The sequence below is a fragment of the Balearica regulorum genome, chromosome 9 (assembly GCF_011004875.1).
Source record: "Balearica regulorum gibbericeps isolate bBalReg1 chromosome 9, bBalReg1.pri, whole genome shotgun sequence".
NCBI lineage: Eukaryota > Metazoa > Chordata > Aves > Gruiformes > Gruidae > Balearica > Balearica regulorum.
Window position 1 is genome coordinate 27,100,519 of NC_046192.1, and position 12,384 is coordinate 27,112,902.

At 44.3% G+C, this 12,384-nt stretch overlaps 1 protein-coding gene across 1 annotated transcript; it reads left to right on the forward strand.

Moving 5' to 3' along the window:
- The first annotated feature begins 535 nt into the window (after positions 1-535).
- Positions 536-12,295, forward strand: LOC104630141 (ovocalyxin-32). Its single transcript, XM_075761667.1, has 6 exons — positions 536-950; positions 7,747-7,809; positions 8,715-8,889; positions 9,596-9,732; positions 10,567-10,629; positions 10,727-12,295. The coding sequence occupies exons 1-6, from the start codon at positions 717-719 to the stop codon at positions 10,883-10,885; spliced, it is 831 nt and encodes a 276-aa protein (XP_075617782.1). The 5' UTR covers positions 536-716; the 3' UTR covers positions 10,886-12,295.
- The last annotated feature ends 89 nt before the right edge of the window (positions 12,296-12,384 follow it).

Genomic DNA, 12,384 nt, shown 5'->3' on the forward strand with positions numbered 1-12,384 from the left:
TACCACATTCATTCCCAAAGAGATGCTTCCAGGAGTAACAAGGCAGCAAGCCCACTTGTGTCCTAAAAAAATCATCTTAAGGGAATCTGGCCGCTGGGCTGCTGTCTCTGTTCATTTTCTTCACTCTACAAGAGACACAACCATACCGAGTTCCAAAAAAACTTCCCTTAGGGAGATTTATTTCAGGGAGGAACGTTTCCCTCCTGCTTCTCGTGTACAATTTTTGGAATATTTCAGCTGCATCTTGGGGAAAAAGTGCGTTCTCTGAGCGAGCCTGTTTAGTTTTGGGAAGTGTTGAGTTGTCGAAATGCTGAGGAGGAGATAATGGGGGGGGGTTTCCACATAATTACCTTTATTTGTTCTGATATGTGTTGTTATAATTGTATTACGACTGCATGTGTGTCTTGGAACACCTCTCTGGGCTGGGGGGGTGTCTGAGGGGAGCCGGGGGGGGGGGGCCGGCTGCCCTCAGACACCCCCCCAAGCCCCCCTTAAACCCCCCAACCGGGCTGAAGCAGGTGGGAGGGATGAGGAAGGAGTAGCCGAAGGGACAGGAGTTTACCCGAGCGCTTCCCGGCACTGACAGCGGGCGGAGGGAGGGCGGGAGGTAGCGGGCCGGGCCCCCCCCACCTCCTCAGCCCCGCTATTAGTACCGGCCCTCGGCGGAGCTCGCCTCAGTGCGGAGCCGTCGCGGTCACCCACCGTCTCTCAGCACCATGCAAGGGCTCAGCGCCGCGCCGCCCGCCGCCTTCCTCCTCTTCTTTTTCCTCCTCCTCAGCTCGTTGTTGTTGCTACCGGCAGCCGCGGCACCGAACGCCGAGCGGGAACTGAACCCCAGCAGCCGCCTGGCAGCGGGGGCGGCGAGGGTGGCATTGCACCACCTCAACTTCCAGACGGCGTCCCCCGGAGCGCTGCAGGCGCTGGGGCAGGTCCGCAAGGCCGCGCTGAAGGTAGGGGGGAAACCGGAGGGTTATCGGGGTGGCTCCGGTGTGGGGAAAAGTATAATTAATAATAATTATTATAATAAGAGTAGGGCAGTGGTGGGGAACTGAGCCGCCCTGAGGGCAGCGCGGCCCCGCGCTGGGCACCGGGCACCTTCCTGCCTCCCTCAGGACACTGCTGTCCTTTCCCTCAGGGGGCCGGGGGCAGCCGGGTCCCCTCAGAGGGCAGCAGGGATGCGCCTTGAAAGGTCGTTAACTTATTCACGGTTTAAATATCCCCCGAATCCAAGCCCAGCGCCCCGTATGTTGGTCGAGGTTGCGACTTGGAATCAAAAGCAGCATAACATAAGTGAGGGAAAGAGGAAATCGAGGCACATGGTGGGCACATGATGGAAAGAAAATAGTTTGATAAGTAAACCTTTTCAGCAGAATCACTTCTGGAGCAATCGTCATCTTTGTGCAAGTAGGGAAGGAAAGGCTTTGGCTTTCTACCTCTGGAGACCAAGAGCTACAACTAAAGGTGATGCAGTTCCCATCAGAAAACATCCCTTTATCTTCCAAAAAACAAGTCAAACTGAGGTGACAGAAAGGGGCGGGAGTCCTAGACAGAGGCAGCAATGAGGGCAGAGCTTTCACAGCCCAAAGAGCTGGTCAGGGGTGCTGGAGACGGTGGCCAGGGCACGGCCGGTGTGCCTGCGCCATGCCTGCCTCCGTTCCACAGCCTGCCCCAACCATCAGGGCCCCACCGCTGCCTGCAAGCACCACCACTCAGCCCTCCTCTTCCTCGGGCCACAGCTTTGGGTTGGTTTTACAGCTCACTCAGGTTTTGAAAGTAAAAGAACAGGCAAAAACTTTTGGGGAACGTTTGCTGTAGGTCCTGGGAGGAAAGTGCTACCTTCCCAGAGAGCTGAAGAGGGTCTGAGCTAGCGCAGTGGATGGGATTTAAAACCAGACCTCTTATCTAGTCTTTCTCTCCAGCCTAGTGCTGGGCAGCCCTCTAAAACGAGGGCTAGTTATTTTGGATTCCCAGTATGAAGTGCCACATGCAGCACTGGATTCCACGAGATCCTTTTCATGGCTCTGGCATCTGAAAAGGAAATCTTACAACATCTGTCCTTCAGCATCTGCACAGCTCGCTTAATCCAGGCCCTCACTAACATTGAGAATAAGATGGTGTAATGTTCCCTTCTGAGAACAAAGTTCCAAGCCAGCTGAAAATGTTTAGGATGTACTACTGCAGTCCTTACAACATTGAACTTAAGCCTCAGTCTTCCACATACATCCCAGTTGGCAGTGGTTCCAAAACAATTTGAAGCCTGTTTGAGCTGCACATAACATTTAACAGAGCAGAATAATTTCCAATTAAATTTGATGAAACACAAACTACTGCATAAAAATTCAGAATTTGTGTATTACTTTGCGTAGCTTAAGGCTGAAAGATAGCGTTAGTCACACTACCTGTCTGGGAATGCAAACACAATATCCTGGTATAGATCTATCTGAGACCATACCCTTTAGGTAACTTGCTGTTCTCATCATCATTCCCAAAATCATCAGTAAACATGTAGTGTTAAGAGGTGCTGAGGATAGATGTGCTAGTGTGGGATTTCCTTCTTCCTATGAAATTGCTGCGGACATCTATGACAAATTTGCTATTTTTTTTCCTCTCAAAACCTGGAAGTGTTCGCTTTGTAGTTACTAGGTAGTATGCTTATGCATATATTTACATATACAAATGCTTGTGCCTCTTTTAAGAACAAGAACATGGCCTCTGGGAGCAGTGTCCCCTGCTAGAAGCAGTGCACTGATCTTGTAAAGAGACATATCAGAAGTAAAAGGTCGGTGCAGATCCTCTTTCCAACCCCAGTGTAACTGAGTATTTGCGAGGTAGTTTTGGTTGTGGGGAGGGGAGGGGATTTTTTCCACCATCAGCCACCTGCCTTGTAATATAGGAAGGAAAAAAACGGGTTCATTATAGAGAAGTGAAATACCTAATTATTTCCTCACAGTACTTGGTGCTGTAGGAGCTTGCTGTAACCCCTTTCTGCAGTTTATTTCCCCTTTTTCTTTGCCCGCTTTGTGAAAATAAGAGGAGAAATGTACTAGACACTGTTACTTCCTTCTTTCCTGTCCCCCACTGTAAAAAAATGAAAAGAATTTCCTGGAAGGAATGTGCTATGTTATGTGAATGCAAGAGATGGAAATGTTGGGGTCTGGGGTTGTTTTTTTTTGGTGGTCTTTTTTTTTTTGTTTTTTTTTTAATTTTTTTTTTAAAGAAGGCTAGTATATTACTAGTAGTAATATACTGATTAATACATTATTTGATCTAGTAAAAATAGAATAATTTTATCATGGAATTTAATCATGAGCTTTGTATTTAGAAAGTAACATTATTAGCCCACTAGCCGATGAAACTGTGGTAATTGGAAACAGGACTGGAGACAGTCACCAGTATGGTAACTCTGTTAGATGTGAAGGATTTCTCAAGTTCAGATAAAATGAGACTTCGGTGCTTTTCTCTCCTTGCAACAAAAGCAGAGATAAGGCAAACACAGAATAATTCCTACCTTGCCATCGGCTGCAGTTTTCATTTTGTTGTCCCTTCTCGCTGATGTGGGTTTTTTCTTAAGTGAGTGTCTTCTAGGAAACAGCAGCACGCATCTCATGGAATTGTTGACAGCTGCATTTTAAAATACATTTTTGAGAAGAGAAGCATTAGTGTGTGCCAGCTGAAGAAGATCCTAGAATTCAAGAAACTTTCAAAACACTGATGTAGCAGTCTCCCATACCAAGCTGTCCTGGAAATCATAACTGAGCAGTAGGTAGGTGAACCAGGAGGTGAAGTCTAAAGGTAAAGTTAGGTAATCTTTTGGCTAAACTGCAACATTCGCTTAAATTGGACTACAAAATACAATTTTACAGATGGATATTTCTCTTCACAAGCTCATCTCGACACAAAATAGTGTAATATCAGGACTCTGGTCCTAATACTAGAGGTCAGTTAAAAGATTTTGACTTATTTCCAACAGTCAGGACCCCACATTAGGGCGTGGAAGGTAAAATCAGTGGCAGGGTAGGTAAATTGTGTGGGGAAAGCTAGATACTGAGAGGTAGAGAAAATAGCCACCTCTGCAGGCTTTTCCCTGCTGCCTGGGGCAGCCCGAGAGCTCACCTGGCTGCTTGTGGATCGGACATCTCCGCCACGCATCCAGAAGCCATAGGCCACCTGAGCTGGCTTGCAGGGCCTGTGGCAGGGCTGCGAGGTGGGAATCCCCCTGGGCAAGCCCCCAAAGGACACATCTCTCCCTCCTCTCTCCGTGCTTTGTGATCAGGTCAGCCCTCTGTGATCCAGCAACCAAAAACTGATCCCAGGGAAGAAATGCCAGAGGGGAAGCACACAGGAGAAGAGAGGGAAACCTGCAGCCAGGGGTAAGAGAGGGATCATCCCTTTTCGTGCCAGTGGGGAGTTAGAGCGGTATAAACCAATTGCGAAACCACCTCCTTCAGGACCTGGAATGAAACTGCTCTTAAATTACTATTCTGGCCTTTACAGTACTAAAGCTCTGTCATGGAAGATGCATTAATTTTGAGCCCAGAAATAAAACAATCTCGTGACCCAGATATTCAGTGGAAAAATGAATTACTCACTTGTTTTCTTCTCTTTTGGACACTTTTTCAGCCAGCCATCACTGTGTGATGTCAAATATTCCTGAGCTCTTATTTAACTCACACTCTGTGATGGTTTACAGTGATGCATTTTTGGGATGATAGTGGAAAATAATAGTGGAAATGAAAGTGATGTTTTTCTTAGAAACTAGAAATACTTTTGTAAAAGTTAAAATGGTTTCATGCCAGATGTACCTTCTCCCTCTCCCTGGTAAGATCGAAGAAGCTCTCTGGTGTGCCTAGCCAGTTTGAGTACGTATTTTAGCTCTCTAGCGCCACTTGAAAGCTTTCTAGGTGAGTAGTGCTGCTATGGTGGAGTTCTTGCAAATGAAGAGAGTATCTACTTCAAAAACCACATAAGCACAGAATTATGTATTCTTTTTAAACTGCATGTTTACCAAGTCATTATTCACAAAGCTTTTCTATATCCTTCTGTTGAGAAGAATCAGAGACTGAATAATAAGTTTATGATAAGGCCCAACTGATTTTTTTCTTCATTAGTGCTCAATATCAAGCAAATGCAATGAAACTGCTGAGATATTTTGTCAGAATCTGATCACTAACTCTTAAAGTTACCACAGCTATAAAAATGGTTTTTAATTTAGCAGAGAGAATGGGTGACACCAATGCAAGAACAAATAATACTGGAAGAGAAGCTGAATGTATTTTAAATGACTGAATAGGCTGGACAGAAAAGGTCTGGCTTAACTATGAAAGAGCTTCCATTGCAGACGTCAAGACCCTGATGCTGTAACTGGGAGTGCGCAGTTGGGCTGCTGTACTTGAGGAAAAGGTTCAGCAGGAAACCCTATCCACTATCAGGTGTTAAATCAGTGCCAAGTTTCCTCTGCTTCAGAAGTACTATAATACAACTGACTTTATTTCAGGTTCTCTCATCTGATGACAAGAAAAGGAATAACCCTAGGTCACTGTGCTTAAAAAATACCCATACTTGATCAAATGAGGAATGTTAGAAATTATAGTGGTAACATTCCTTGGGTATCTTTACAGTCATGAGAAACTTAGACCTAATTGCAGTGATTATTGTGAGAGATTAGACCCTTCCTTTAGCTCCACAAATTACTGACTCTTGTAAACCTGCATTGCAGAAAGCTAGTTTTTACCACTTTGCTACATCAAGAGTGTCTGCTTGTGTCATAATCTCTGTCATTTTGAGGACAAGATTTGAACCAATACACAAATGGGGGCAGGAGAGAAGGGGAGAAATGAGGTGGCAGAGAAGAGATATCAAAGTCTGAACTCATCCTCTCTCCATTCCCTTCACGGTGTCAACTGGATCCAGCTCCAGACTTGTGCCATTGTAAAGCTTCAAGAGGGGATTTCGTGAAAGTAGAGCAAGTGACTAAACCAATTTGCCCTCTTATCTGCAGTGTGTAACTCTGTGTATGTACTAAAGGCAGGTGCTGGGCTGATGGCCTTGCCCTGGGAATGAAACGTTGCTAACACTATACAACTAATGGCTTCCTGGAAGAAAGGATGATGGGAACACAAAGGCTCAAGTTTAGATAAATAAAACACATGCACGTTTGCTTTGGGCTCTAATCTTCAAAATTACGCAAACAGAATTCTCCTCCTGTTTATCTGAAGAGTATTGTACTTGAAAACCAAATAAGACTAACAAATAGGTATTGTTGCTGGAATACAGTAATGTGACTTAAATGTACTTTAAATACTTAGATGTGCTTTAAGCTTGCATTCTGCAGTAAAATGCATTTTCTACATACTGGCTCACACATGTCCCTGTGTAACAATATATCCTACACCAGTAGCAAATAGAAGCAAGAAGAGGTTTATGAGAATGGAGCATGCCTCTCAGTAAACCAGCTAATACATGCAAAAGGAACAAACTTTCAGACAGAGAAATGGCCTGGCTGGTATATCAAAAAGCTTGTCTAATAAATCACAGTATAGCATATAAAAAAAGACTTTATTTCCTTTCATTTATTTCTAGCTGATTTAACCAAAGGAAAGGCTTGGAAACATATACCAAATGGATCAATGACACAAAATGTTGTTGTACAAGCAATTGGTTGAAGAAATATAACATTTTCCACACTATTTGTTACTTGGACTCCCCACTCAAAAGTAAATATAGAAATTTCAAATGTGAATATAAAAGTTGGTAGGAAAATAAGAGCCTGACTAATGAAGTAAAGAGGAGATAATGCAAATACTTTGTATTGGGCTTTGCTCTTACGTTTCTCTATATGAGACATTGATCCTGTTTTAGAGTAATTAGTATTTTTCACAGCAAACATTAAAAGCTAGTTTCTGTTTCAGCATGCTTGGGGCCAGGACAGTCCGTGATATCCCACCCCAAAAATACAATTTGTTAACTGAACCATTTCTGTCAGCAACAGGGAGAAAAAAACCCCAAACAAACTGAAAAAAACCCAAATCCAAGAAAATGACCTGTTTCAAAGGTGTGCGTTTCCAAGGCTTTTCTGATGTTTTGTGCTACAAGAGGTGCTACTGGCTGCTTCCCATCAGCAAGGAGTCTTATTTTTCCTTGACAAGCGGGATCTCGGATAGTTGATTGGGCAACTTAATGACTGGTATTTTCAGGGCAAAACAGAGCAGGCAGATCAAAATCCTGCTCTGCCCTGCTGTGCAGCAAAATTATTCTCTTTCCAGTCACAACAGAAAAAAATGGAGAGGTTAGCATCCCTCAGATTAAATTAGCCTGCGTAATTGCTGTTCAGCTGTGAATCAGTCAGCAAGATCTGATTCATTTGTATATTCAAGGGCACTCTGACAGCCTGTGCAAAAAATACCTCCTCGGAAGCTGAACACTGATTTGTAATTTTATTATTTTCAAAGTTACTCAGTATCAATCTGTCCTGCGAAGGACTTTGAACTGCATTTTTCTTCTTGCATCTCTCTGTGAGGAAAGGCTTTAAAACATCCCTTAATAGAAAGGTTAGTTATTGTTGTTGTTAAGACCCTTTGTGTTTGCTGCTAGAATCATCTCATCTGACCAATTTCCTGAAGCTACAGTGCTACCCTGAGGTAGCCAGGGCATCCTTGTGTTCCTGCCTCTGCGCTTACGGCAACACCTCCGGGAGTTAGAGCACGTAAGGTTGTACTTAACTGATGGCTGAATCCTTCTTTCTTCCAGAACATCCCAGGCTCTGGTCACAAGTATTACCTGCAGTTCACTACTGAAGACTACAAAAGCGGGGTGAGTTTATGGTCCACCATGTTTCTTCTGCCAGTGTGCATTAAATGAAGTTTGACATCCCTAAAACTGGGTATATTTAAGTGCTGTCATAAGTGGATCTTTCACAACGGACTTACCTTTATGCTTCTCCCTGACTTCCAGTGTGAGGCACAGTTTGCTCACAGCGTCACCCAAGTATCTCCGCCTCCGCTGGGGTCCAAGCGGTCAGAGCACCGTAACTACCTGCTTTGCTCAGCACCTGCAGAGATTCTCTTGCTTAAGTCACATGAGGCCATCAAGCACCCGAGTGAAACTCTGCGATGGCCCAAATGCAGTGGGACAGTACAGCCCCCGCGATCCAACTGTAGCTCCTGCTGCATCCACACCCCAAAATGAGAATAAAGAGCTGACAGTTGTGTGCTCTTTTTAATTAGAACCCCTCCATTCATTCTGTTGGACAGTTGTCATTAGCAGTTTTACTGTAAGCATCTGCTTTTCTATTACACACACATTGTATGAAATTCAGATTATTTTCAGAATTTAATATGAAACTTTAGATTATTTTTGTTTCAAGGCTGAAGTATCATACAATGAAATTCCCTGTTATCAATTAGTGTTATTTCTTAAGAACTCTCAAACACATTTCCAAGATGACTTGGTGCACTTCTGCTACGCTTTAATTAAAACCTTCTGTTAAATCACTTTAGCCTTCTGGTTTTAACCTCTTTATGTTTCTGGGGAAAAAAAAAAAATCCATCTAAAGACTCTCTTGACCCCTGTACAGCTTCGTACAAAGCATCATATAAAGACACATACATACTCCATACGTATGCTTCACATGTTAATCCCAAGAGCTTTTTTAAGAATGTGTTGCTGGTAAATAAAATCCTGATGAAAAATAACAGTTTTCAATTCTACCTTTACAGGAAAATGCCGGGAGCTGCATCGCTACAGTGTTGTATCCGAAGAAAAAGTCTCCGCCTGTTGTCAATATCAAGTGCGTGCAAACCAAAGACCAGAAGCAGATCCAAGAAGAGGACAACAGACTGTACCAAAAAATAAGGCACCAAACCAAACCAATAATTGGAAACAATATTCCAGGTAGATTCCTCCAAATAACCAATTGTATTTCATTTTATCTCAAAGAGTCTGGGCACTTTTAAGAACACAAGCAAATGTACATGCATTTTAAAAAGCAGACTATTTACAGTAGCACTCTAAAACCATAGGGCTAACTATCCAAACAGTTCCACCTTGCCAGCAGTTCTTGGGGAGAAAAAAAGCCTGCTGCGTTTTAGCAACAACGGTAGTCAACACAATGTTGTGACGGTGTTTTGGATTTAAAACCAAGCCTATGCAATTTTATATTCAAGTAAATGCAAAACGTCCTCACATAGGAACAACTGCCTTAACCCCCACACCTTCCCCAGCTGCGGCTGGGAATTCACAGGGGATGACTAACAGAATTTTTCCACCCTGGAAACAGAGCGCCCCAGTCCCGCCTTTCCTCCTGGCTAGCTAAGGATCTCCATTATCGCGGATCTCGGGGTTCTCTCCTCCTTGCAGAGACCCTGGGAATAAATAGCGTCTCTTGGCAATTTCAGTTCTGTCACGGTTTCGTACTTGTACTGTGACTGCAAGTCTAGCATCCTTCTCCTCCCTGTTCAAGACCGTAACACATCTGAGGGAAGAGCCTTCCCAGGAAGAGTGCTGCGCCAAGCAAAAGCGTTCCGTGGTTTGTTGGGGTTTTTTTCTGCTGAACGGCCAGAATGAATCATTTTTACATGACACTCTCTCTCCCTTGCAGACAGCTACGGCAATATTGAACCTGCCCTGGAGCCAGCATGGGCTTTGGCTGTTGCTGGCAGCAGCTACATAATGTGGGAAAAGTCAACAGAGAACGTGGGTTACTTCATGGCACAAGTCAAGTCTGTGAAGCAGTGGGTAAGCCGAGTGGGAAGTACACATCCGCGTTACAGAAGCTACATCTACCAAGCAGCAGAGAACACAACAGCCGTCAACAGCTCACAGTCTCTATAGTGGCTGCGATTCTCCCAAAATCCCAGTCGATTCTCCATACAAACATCTCCATCTCTGGACAAGTATTTTGTCCAGATTTTGGTGGAAAAATTTTATCATTTGGACAAAATTTGGTTTGCCTTGTTGACTTCTGCAGGTTTAATCAGGAGATTCGAGCGTAGGGTCCTGCAGTTCATCAGCCCCGTGCTAAGTCGCTCCTAGTACTCTTTGCCCTCCTAGCCAAGCTTGACGGTAGCATCAGTCTAGTACCTGACATACACTCTCTGGGGAACATACCTTACACCCACGGCATACAGACTAGGAGTTCCCTGAGCTTTGTTTCCATCAGTCATCTGTGATCGATAGGCAGCGTTCGTTTTTTACTCCCAAGGTATTTAGAATGAGATTTCTCTGAAGGAGAGATTAATAGTCAGGTCAGATTCTCAAATTTACTTGGGGGTTAACTCGATTAATTAGCATCTGAGTCAGCCTAGTTTCATGTCAGAGAATGCTCAGACCACAGAGCCACGCTGCAGTTCATGCCTTCCAAGTTTTTATGCAGGAAATGTTCCTAATTCTCCGTCTCTCCACATACGAAACCCATCTTACTCCAGCCAACAACCACAGCCCTCTCGAGCCCTTTCATCTCACCCCCTAAGCAAGCTCAATGCCGTCAAGTAAATCAGGGTAGACTCGAAACTTCAACAATCTAACTTGTGTTCTTGATCTGTTTTTTCTCCCTCTTTGATACATGTCCAGATAAGGAAAGATGATTTTATTGAGTTCGACTACACTGTCCTACTCCATGAAATTCCAACACAGGTAAGAAAGCGTATGCATATAATACCTACTTTCCTCAACAGACAAGCAGTATAAAGATGCTAAAAGATGTGTATTTTTTTTTACATCTGTTCTCCAGGAAATTATTTCATGCCACATGCGCCTCACTTGGCTTCCTGGCCACCCTCTGAAAGTGAAATACTTCTGTGCTTCAGAGAACCAAGGGCTTGAAGACAGCTCTGGAATGGAATCCGGATCAGCTGCTGGGATTTTACAGGAAACGGGAGCAAATTTTTAAGAGAGACTGTCAGCTTTATGTATTTGTGTTAAATGAGAAAATCCTTGTGTTAATAGACTTGGAGTTGGGGTAACTTTTCTATACAAGTTGCACAGCAGTGAATTTGAATGCTTTCACTACTCTGCTTTGTTCCAAAATTAATTCCTCCGATTTCTTAAACCGCAAGACTCGCGTGTTCTGGAGTTCTACCTAAAACCTTTGCTACTACATATATACCCAGCTAAACACACACAAGTTGATTTTCTGTCACTAACTTTACTGTTACTTGGAGTAACAGTTTGTAAACAAAGTTAATATATTTGGATAAAAACCTTGAGAAAAGTATTAATCTGTCACTAAGAAATATCTGTCTACTAATTTTTTTGTTTCGTTTTTTGGGCTAGATCCATGCTGATTTTTTTAACTTACATCTCCAATAAACCAAATACCGTTACGCAGGGTCGAGGTTGGGTTTTGTTTCGTGATGCTGCTGTTTGACCCCGACTTCCCATCTTCTCCCAGCGTCTGGCCTTTACGGGACGCGGACGAGCGTGGGCAGTGAGACGTCTCCCCGCAAAGCCCGACAGAAGCCAGTAACCAGCATCCGCGCAGCCCGAGTTCCACCGACGCGCCACCATGCCCTGCAGTCTGAGCTGACACAAAAAGTTTCTTCTCTCATTATTTGTGAAGGCAACTCGGAAAATATTGATGTAAGGAAAACATGTTTTCTTGTCTCCCCACATCTGTCACCAGTCCAGAACGCTTTGTCAGACAGGAATCAAGGATGCTGTCCTCGTCTGTTTGTGGTACGACAGAGTTCTCGCTGTTTTACCTGGAAGGGAAACAGACCTGCAGGGACCGGAGGGCTCTGAGCAGACGGGATTTCCACATTTGGGGTGGTGAGGGAACGGCCCGCTGCCAGAGCGCCCCGTCAAACAGCTCACACTAACGACTGCCGTGTCTTGTACCCGTCCAGACACCACACAGCCCTACTGCAAGAACGCTCTTATCCTTTCTCACCACGTTCTCCCTTTGGGCTGACAGAAGACCCACTGTCCTGCCCTTGGTCTCTCAGATTGCGCCACACCGCCTCGAGCTCACCGTTTTTTCCCCCCCATTAGCCAGATTGCCGCCGGGTTAAATGCACCCTGTATCGGTAGCACACCTTCCTTAGGAACACAGGTGGTGGATGCTCACTGCCTGCTGGCACGGGTATGTTCTTTGGAACCCGTGGTATATCGCGCTATCAGTGATCGGTAACGATGATTAAGGTAAAAGCTTTCACTGGGGGATACTCAGGCCGGGTGATCTGTTAACCCCCCACATTCAGGCATTTTATACCAGTTGTTAAAGAGTCTGATACGCTTGTACTGCCTGAAGCTTTTTATATTGGCACATAATAAGCGTTACAATAAATTCAGTGAAGCAGCATTTCACACTCTTGGTGTCTTCTTTTGTGCTGGTAACACACTTCTCATCACCAAAAGCATGAAATCAGAACGTATAATGGCACCTTTTCT

Bases quoted from the DNA above. Each gene is read 5' to 3' on its own strand.
- LOC104630141 (XM_075761667.1), top strand. From the start codon at position 717: ATGCAAGGGCTCAGCGCCGCGCCGCCCGCCGCCTTCCTCCTCTTCTTT. The intron at 951-7,746 runs GTAGGGGGGAAA...TCTTTCTTCCAG, and splicing joins TCCGCAAGGCCGCGCTGAAG to AACATCCCAGGCTCTGGTCA. The intron at 7,810-8,714 runs GTGAGTTTATGG...CTACCTTTACAG, and splicing joins CTGAAGACTACAAAAGCGGG to GAAAATGCCGGGAGCTGCAT.